General features: G+C 39.2%; 1 protein-coding gene across 2 annotated transcripts; it reads right to left on the minus strand.

The window, feature by feature from the left end:
• Positions 1-67: 67 nt before the first annotated feature.
• Positions 68-8,474, minus strand: LOC107743936 (uncharacterized). 2 transcript variants are annotated; one of them, XM_016557391.1, is made up of 4 exons: positions 2,882-3,931; positions 2,277-2,432; positions 1,086-1,184; positions 68-459 (listed from the first exon to the last, which is right to left on the minus strand). In XM_016557391.1, the coding sequence occupies exons 1-4, from the start codon at positions 3,929-3,931 to the stop codon at positions 163-165; spliced, it is 1,602 nt and encodes a 533-aa protein (XP_016412877.1). In that variant the 3' UTR covers positions 68-162. The 2 variants fall into 2 exon arrangements, 1 of the variants encoding a protein (XP_016412877.1); XR_001640440.1 differs by lacking the exons at positions 68-459; positions 2,277-2,432; positions 2,882-3,931 and adding exons at positions 7,843-7,889; positions 8,123-8,474 and having other exon boundaries at positions 1,110-1,184.
• Between the last annotated feature and the right edge of the window lie 896 nt (positions 8,475-9,370).

Below are 9,370 nucleotides of genomic sequence, written 5' to 3' on the forward strand. Positions count from 1 at the left end.
CTGGTAAAATTCAGAGACAAATATTTATATCACCCTGAAGATTATCAAATTATCTGATTATGTTACAGTACGTTTAAGTTGGTATTTGGTCAACTCACCTACCAAAGTGATTGCATTTTTTCAAATGATGGCAAACAATGCCAGATGCCATTGAGAAATCATCTAAGACAACTTGGTGAGGAGATTTGCATACTTGGATGATGGCTTAGGACGCATGGGGTCCAATCCCACAAAGAGCCTCTGATATATCTCAAAAGTATACACCAGTTTTGAGGGATACTTGAGGTCGAGGGCATAGGTAAGTCCAAACAGGAGGCAGCATGCTTTCGACAGGTTTGGCACACCTCTGACCACGGGCTGTCCTTCTATGATAATCCCAATCGTGTTGGGCTGATGGCACATGTAAATTTTCAGTGGGCAACTGCCAAGCTCAGCGTGCACCTCTGTTTCATCACGACTCTATTGGTGGAGACAAAAAATAATCAAGAGTTTGGTCAGACAAACAGGTAATGAGATGAATATAGCAGACAGGTAGAAGACAGATAATACACAGTCACAATTTTACTTTTGTTGCTAAAGGTGGTGGATACTGTGACTAGAGCATGTGACCAGAGTGAAGTCTACCATGACAATGCCATAGAGCAGGGATCCTCAAATCTGGCCCACGAGATCCACTTTCCTGCAGAGTTTAGCTCTAACCCTAATCAAACACACCTGAGCATGCTAATCAATGTCTTCAGGATCATTAGAAAATCACAGGTAGCTGAGTTTGATCAGGGTTGGAGCTAAACTCTGCAGCGCATTGGACCTCCAGGGCAAGATTTGAGGAACCCTGCCATAGAGTGGGGGTACTAAACTATCATGATCTACCATAGCATGAGTGTTGTGTTTTTCTGGTTCAAAGGATGCATTACAATAAAACAATGCAATTGTCCTTGCCTGTACCTGATTGGTCATCACATTACTGTTTATTAAGCTACAGAGTTTAAATATCTTTCAAGAGCAAATGTAATTACCCCATATCATCACAATATTAATACATACAGACAGAAAAATAGACAAGTAGCTTTAAGCCCAATACATACGTGGTGGACACTGATGAGGTCTTCCTGTCTCTCCCCCATGTACTCAATCAGGCATCTCAGGACCACTTCTCTCCTTTTCTCCACAGAGGCAGATGGATCCTGTCAAAAAGTAAAATCTGATCAAAATTCACAGCCTGATGACAGTAGCACAAACCACAGAACCTCTGTATTTTAACCATTCAATTGCTGTAAAAGGTCCTACTATACATACACCACTGTACTACAAGATCTCACACTATCACCAGCATCTCAGAAAGCAAAAACATATGTGCATGTTGTTTACTCAAAGTCAAGGGGGACAGTTCACAAAATTGAGATTTAACGGTCCAAGTAGGCTGTGTTCATCAATATGAATCAAGCTTCTATTAGTACATTGTCTATTTCTCACCTCAAATGCTTTCTTAAACCTGTTTTAGTGGACCTTTTATGTGTAAAGAGACTGCTTAGGAGCAAGGCACACTCTTGGAAAATGGTGACGAGGGAATTGCATGACTTGTACACTTACATACATATGCAGCCAGCATGCCTATTAACAAAAAGAACAGTCCTGGAGTACACAGAGGAAGTGTAACTTCACTGAATGTTCGGGCATACATTTTCACACTACATCATAAAAATAGCAAGGTCATGTTAACTCACTGTCACTAACTTTGGGGCTAACTATCCCCTTAAACTACGCTACTCTTAGAACAGTGCCTTACATGTAGTTGTCCTTTAAAGAATGAGAGGGGGGGTTCTGACAATGTAGGGTGTTATGATCAGTCACTGGGTAGTATGAATGTGCTCACCATATGTCATAACAACTGGATCAGTAGATTTGAACATATGCTGCAGATACACAGACACCACTGTAGCGTCTGGACCAATCAGACACACCATTTTTCATTTGATTTAACAAATCAATTATTCATTAGATCAACAAACATTCACAGACCCCTCACCCAATAAACATACTGGGTGCCAAGATGTCTGTGAACGAGGCCCAGGACCTTGGTTACCATGGCAACCCTGACACCAGATACATTTACGACCTAATGGAATGATTAATTATTCATATTTCCCCTTTGAGCTGATTCGCTACACCACCATCCTTCCCATTAGGAACACGGTGAAATATTGATGACTAAGTACATGATAGAGAATACATTTTGGATGGAAAATGTTTTACATAAGACAATTTTTTCCTCTTACCTGGATGAGTGTCATCATTTGGGACTTGATTCTTTGACCGACGGCTCCTCCTTTTGCGTTGAAAAGTGACAACAGCTTTGGAGTTTGCCTGTCCAACTGTGACATAAATGTTGGCTCAAGTGATATGCCACTGATTCTCAGGAACTCTTCACAGATCTGTAAAGAGAAGTATACCATCTTAGTTACATACCAAAAGTGATATGTTTTTTCTGTGATTTAAACAACATGAGAGTTTTGGATACAAATTAGTTTTCAATCAAATGAAAATCATGGACAGTGTCAAGCAGTAAATGAACATATTCACTATATAGTTATTTTTAAGTATGAAAAATGCAAGAATGAAATTTAATCTTTAATCAAGTTTGTTGCCTTATGTGCCCCGTCTTCACAACTATGGGCCATTTACCATAATTGAGCAATGTGAAATTCAACTGAATGTGGCACAGCATAAAAGAAACAGAGTCTGATGGTGAAGAAAGTTTTGTGAATTATAATTTGAAAAAGATTCTGTTGACTTAGTGCATACTGCACTGTATTTTTTAGCCATACCAGTAGATGACAAAGAATTGGATTTTAGCTAGTCAAATTTGCTGAGTTTACCTTACCTGTGATGGTTCAAAGAGGGCAGGCCATCTCTCTAGAAGATCTGCAACACTTGGGGCTTGACCTACAATCTCCTGTCTTCTCAAACTGAAGGTTCTTGACATCATCTCATTTATAACTCTGCCGTTATTCTTTTTCTTTGTCTCAGAAATCAACTCCAGCCTGTTACTCTCAAGGGAATCTTCTGTTTCCCTGGCTGGATGAGGGGGCAAGTAGTTAACCTCAGCTTTCCGTGTTTTTTTAATATTCTTTGCTGGTTGCTTGTCTTCAGAAGATTTGCGCTTTAGAGAGTTCACCAAGACTTCTGGAATCCCATGCATCCGAAGTTTGCTTCGGTAGTTTCCTACTTTATACTTCAGGCTCTGCTGCCATCCATAGAGACCATTGAAGGAGCCTGGCTCCTTCAAACATGGGTTCTTTTTTATGAGAGCCTCTGCGACTGCACATCGTTGTGCATCACTTGGGTAGGGAGTGTAAGAAAAGATGAGCTCAGCAAAACACTCCAGAATGTTGGACTTAACACCAGGGTAAGACTTTTCTTTGCACAAAAGGGAACCATCTCTGAGGTAGTTTTCATTGCCTTTTTGAAGCACTAGTTCAGTGTTATATGAAAACTTTGGAATAGGAAACTCAGTTGGCCATGGCTTGTGCATTCCAGGGCTACGGGGACTGAGTATTATAGTGTCATCAGATTCCGCAGAGATGGAGCCACTTGATGTTGATGGTTGAGACACAGAGTCATTTTCTGACACTGATCTGGAGACAGAGCAATCTTCTGTTGGGAGCTCAGGAATGTCAACATTTGTAAACAAAATGACAGGTGGAACGTACACTACCTTCAGTGTGTCCTTATCCTTCAGGTCATCAATTGAACTTAAAGTAACAAAGTCATCAAAATCCTGGTCTTTGCGCTGAAGGCCTATGTCCATTGAGATCCCAAATGTTTGTTTTATTGTTGCTTCCAACTCTTTAACTGTATGTGGCATTCCAGGAAGAAAAAGTTTCTTTATGTCATGGTCCAGGATGACTCGAAATTTTACAGCTGCCTCCATTTCGATGATGTAGCCTTAAAAAGATGACAAAACATCATATTATTTTTACATTCAGTCTGGCATGGTTTAGCAAGCATTCTTTGTTGTATGTGCGTGGTATATCAAAGAAACTTGAAGAGAACTGTGAAAAATGCATACATCAGTACCACTTGAATTATACCAAACGGTATATGAAACGTGTATCTATTCCAGACAAATATGGCGCTTCAGTGTCACCATACACCTTCCTGCAACCTTGTAGTCTGAGAGCGAACATACATCAGTGAGATCCTTCTGTTCCACAAAAACTACAAGCTCAAACGCTCGAAAGTGCTCATCATACCAGGAAATGAATACTTTAGCAATGAAATGGACCTTGTCTTTCAGAATTACTATCTGAAGAACTTCAATAAATTCTGGGAGTCCTGCAGTAGACCCATAGGCCAAAATCATGCCTTTAGAGTATGTAGTTCCATAAACTGACACAGTGTTGGAAAGATGTACAGTAGTCTGACCTGGAGACACTCTTCTTATTGCATTGTGTACATTTGTATGCAAAACAGCTACGGGCACTTGGGATACTCTGGCAGTACTGAATGTGGGAACTGTTGTAGTTGCATGCAGATGGTGTGCAATCATTAACTGATGCTTGGTTGCAAGGGAAAATAGTACATTTTTGAAATTCCCTGTATGTCTTACAATTTGTTTGAAATAACGATGTTTTCCCTCGAATCGCATCGTCCAAAGTGCAATGACAGGTCCAAACACTTTAATGAGTGTTGGATAGTGCTCCAGGAAGTGGTGTTTGGGGATCAACTTAACCTGAGGAAACACAGCAAGTAATCTAAGTCGATGCTCAGAAATCTTTGCATCAAGATATGACAAACTTGCTTCAGTTTGGGTTGGTGCTACCACAAGTTCAACTATGTCTTTAAGACACATGATTACATTCCATGCAGGATCATTCAGTGGTATCTTGTGTCCTATCATTAGTGGGAGCAGTCTGATGAGGGTCCAGTTTTCGTGGGCATTTCCTCCGATACTTTTTCGAGTGGAGAATGCAATGGGAATGGGCTGTGGACTGTCTGTCTTATCTCCCCACTTGTAAGGAAATGATTTGATTGTGTTGTTAAGCTCGTCAAGTGTGATGTACTTTTTGGCTATGAAATCCCTAAAGCACAGTGCTAATTCCATGGGAATAATCCCCTCAAAAAGGTTGTGCAAAATATCAGGCAGATAGCCCTCAACCATGTGAAAATGGCTTAGTTTCTCTGTCAGTGGGCAAGGCCTTTTCACACCAAAGCAGTGGGGTAGTGCAGGGTTTGCTTGTAGAGTCTTAACATGAACGGAATAATCCTCCTTTGTCCGGATGTGAAAAGCACCTGATCTCACTTCCTTTTCTTGAAAGTCAACGTGCTCTCCTAGACAGAACCTGCAAATGTATGGTCCTGAGAAACTTTCAACAAGGCCAGCAACTGAATGTGCGCCAAGATTGTCAGCAACTACACCGTAAACAGTCCCTTTGACAGTTTTCCCAAGGACAGGAACCAAAATACCATCTTGTTCCAGTATAGCTATGTCATCCAAGAGTGGCTTGAGAACCTCTGCATAGCCAAATCTTTTAATATCATTAGCTTTGCACAAAAGTTGTTGTGTTATTTCGCCTTTAATGGACCAATAAACCTTATATATACACTTTATTCCCCATCTGTAGCTGTCATGAATAAATACAGCCCTTACCTCTTATCGATGGGAGGTGTAATGTAAGGTCCAGGGTCCACAGCAAAACGTCCTGACCAGCTCAGCTGAGTCCTTCCACTATGCAACCCGCACTGAAGATTTATGAATTAAATTCAGATAATATATTACTCTTAATAAATTACTCAGAGTCTTGATTAAAAGTGCAAGATACACTGAAGTTAGTGTGGACCGAAAACAGGATTGGATATTTCCCAATATCCAGTACACGGCTGTTATCTTATGTTTCCTTCGAGATGTTCCTAAGGGATTACATACCTCAAAATCATCTACATAAAGGAATATACAGATTCTCTGCTCTTCAGAATAAAAATCACTCTCTCTATAAATGGCACCATCACGGAATGATCTGTACTGTGCAGGAATACTTGTGCGTCCATCATCTGTGAGGAACTTCTCTCTGATATCTTCATTGTTTAAAATTTGTTTCAATGATTCAAGGATCGGAACATACTGAAAACTCTTATTTTCATTCGGATCAAGAATATATTCAACTGGCTCTACAACGTTAAACCTTTGTAGAAAGTACCGTCTCCTTTTGAAAGCTGACGACAGCGGGCCAGCCTTATCAAAAGCCATGCTTATGGGGCTGGATTCATTTAACTCCTCAAATAAAGATGTGACAACTGTGCTATCAATCACACAATTCTTCTTCTTCAAGTGGATTCAACAAAGTCTCTGATAATTGGTATGGATGCTGATGACACAAACTGCATTTCATCTATTAATTCATCAATACACCTGTTTGAGACATTATGCACACTTTCCAGTTTGAGCAGGAAAGAAGCTATATGGTCCACAATTAAGTGCCTGTCATCCTTTTCCACAGAATGTGCACCTGAGCTGGTTCCTTCTCCACTACCTTCATCCATATTCTCATCATGGGTGGCTCCAGTGTTATCAGGTTCAAAAGTTGGTTCCTCATTTGGCTTTTCCAAAAGAACAGCTCCTTTAAAATCGCTCAGAATATGAGGAGTGTGCTTCCGGTGTTTGTGTGCTGTAAATGTTCCATAAATATTGGTTTGAAAATCACACCCTTCAAACACACACTCAACGGTCTCATTACTTTTAAGGTGATGGCCAACATGTGCAAAATATTCTCTCTCTGTTGGAAACCCTTGTGTCCTACACACCAGGCATGTAAAGGACAGGACAATCTCAGGTCTGTGTGTCTGACTTTCCACATGGCATCGAGACAAATGTGAATGCAAACCACTCCAAGTTTTGAAAGAACATGGACATTCCAAGTATATGCATGGTAATGAATGACTATGGCTGAAGGTTCCATGATGGAGTCTATAATGTCTCAAAATGTCACTTCTGGTAGGTAAGTGGTCACTGCATATTTTGCATAGCCAACTCATTTTTACCTGTGCCTACATAAATTAGAGAGCAAATGAAAGGCAAAGTAATGACATCTTAGGTAAACTTTGCAGTTACAATAGTGAAGGCACACCATTTGTTTACAAATGTTAAGGATAAGAATGATACAAGGATGAAAACCCTCAGGCTCATGCCAAGACTATTAACCCACAGAAATAATTTAAAGCAATATGTAACTTTTTGTATTAAAATGTCTACAAAAAACAGTTATATACTTCGAGTTGTGTACTTACATTATTCCAAGTGTTTTCAACAAGATCAAATTTGAAAGAGATCTGTCATTTTATTCAGTGTAATGGTGCATTACATTTTGTTCACCTGTCAATTATAGCATCCCCTACGTGCAGTGTTGTGGTTGTCTGCTGAAGCCATATTTAATTGACTTTCTCCAATTAAATTTTTATGATACACTTTTTTAAAGCCTGGTAGTTTTTAGTTGTACAGTATATTTAACTAGATTAAGGATTTTAGTCATCACATGTCAGGATCTTAAATTATCACAGAAAAAAGTTGAGTAAATGTTAGTGGCAACTGACAGCTTACCAAACTGCCTCAGAGAAAGACTGACTGATAATAAGAAACTGCTCTATTTGGTGATTTTTACTGTTTGTTGTGGGGAAGAGGAGACAGAAAGGTGATCATATCTGCCTTCTATTGGTGGTTGGTACATAAAAACGTCTTCAGAAATGTAATTGTATGGAGCCCACACTATTGTTTGCAATTTTACCTATGTTTTACTTACCTGGGAATAGTTATAGCTGTAATTGTATCTATTATGAAGTTTTTCTTACCTGGATGTGAAGCTTGAAGACCACAGGTAACAAAAGCGCTTGGGTATCTAAAGACCAGGAAAATGCCTGTTAGAATAAGGTTAAAAATCAGTGGTAAATGTAACTTAATAGGTTAGAAATAGTTTTAGGGTTTTTTCAGCCAAAAATCTGTCATTAATTGACTATGCAGCATTAAAAAAACGTGGATCAAATCTCTAAAATCAGACAGACTACTAAGCATACATCTCTACAGTCAAATCTGTGCATCTGCTTTAGTAATGCAAAAGTATAAGTTACTAACATGATCTCTGATTCCAGAGTCCTGTCAAAGGCACACGGCTAGCTTGTTTTGCCTGCTGTCCATAAAACACCACATCTTACTTTCCCTTATTTGCCCGCACAACTATTGCCTGAAGGCTTGAAATTGCGACCGTCTCGATCGCATATGATCCCGAAATTTAATCTGTGCAATCTAAAAATATAACTGAGGGCATTTGTGCAACTAATTATTACCTACGTATCTGCGTTTTTAAACACGCCATCCTAAATGTTGTTACAGTGGCGATGATGTTAGCAGGTGCTGCTAGTAACAGGTGAGCCAGTGCTATCAAATGCACTGGCATCTCTGCTGCTGATAACGCGAGCACCCCACGACAGCTGCATCCCCCACCGGAGACCGTGTTGTTAATATGAAATTAAATAAGTGGTGTAGTCATGCCTAATATGTGTTTTAAGGCTACTTTGGCTTTAATTTTACCAATAATATCAGTTTTAATCGTTAGTTAGCGTTAATTTAAACGTTACTAATGTTAACGTGTTTTGTCTAGGACTTTTACCTTACTGTTTAATGTAAAATATTAGTTTAAGTTAACGCTAACTAATGATTAAAAGTGATATTATTGGTAAAATTAAAGCCAAAGTAGCCTTAAAACACATAGTACTCAACCGCCGTTGTCTGCCGATCGTTGCCTACAAGACCACACTGCTTAGCACTGTGCAGCCAACTTAGCTTGCCATGTGTGCAGGATAGCTAGCTATACAGTACAATTTGCAAACCTAACCTCAGCTCCCTAGTGGAGTAAGCGATTTCGCGTGACTTTACATCACCAATCATTCGGCTAAATTTGCTCAACTTACCGTGTTAAAGAAATTCAGATCCACTGCAGCGAACAAACAGTTGAAGTGCCGAGGAAGATGCTGCATCTGCCTGGGAAAGTCCCCGCCAGTGAAAAAGGGATAATGCCAACTTATACAAATTTTAAAATATTTACGTTTGATGAACACACCTGCCACACTTTTATTAATTCACTTTTATAACATTTCTTGTACACAACAACCACATACAAATAACTACCCAAATAAATTGCAATAGTTTTATTTAATTTGATGAACACACCTGCCACACTTTTATTAATTCACTTTTATAACATTTCTTGTACACAACAACCACATACAAATAACTACCCAAAAAAATTGCAAAAGTTTTATTTAAAATATATTGTTATATAAAATCTGATATATTTTAAGTAAAGAGGAAGTATATTGATAC

This window comes from Sinocyclocheilus rhinocerous, unplaced genomic scaffold (assembly GCF_001515625.1).
Source record: "Sinocyclocheilus rhinocerous isolate Xijiao unplaced genomic scaffold, SAMN03320098_v1.1 scaffold2001, whole genome shotgun sequence".
NCBI classification, from domain to species: Eukaryota; Metazoa; Chordata; class Actinopteri; order Cypriniformes; family Cyprinidae; genus Sinocyclocheilus; species Sinocyclocheilus rhinocerous.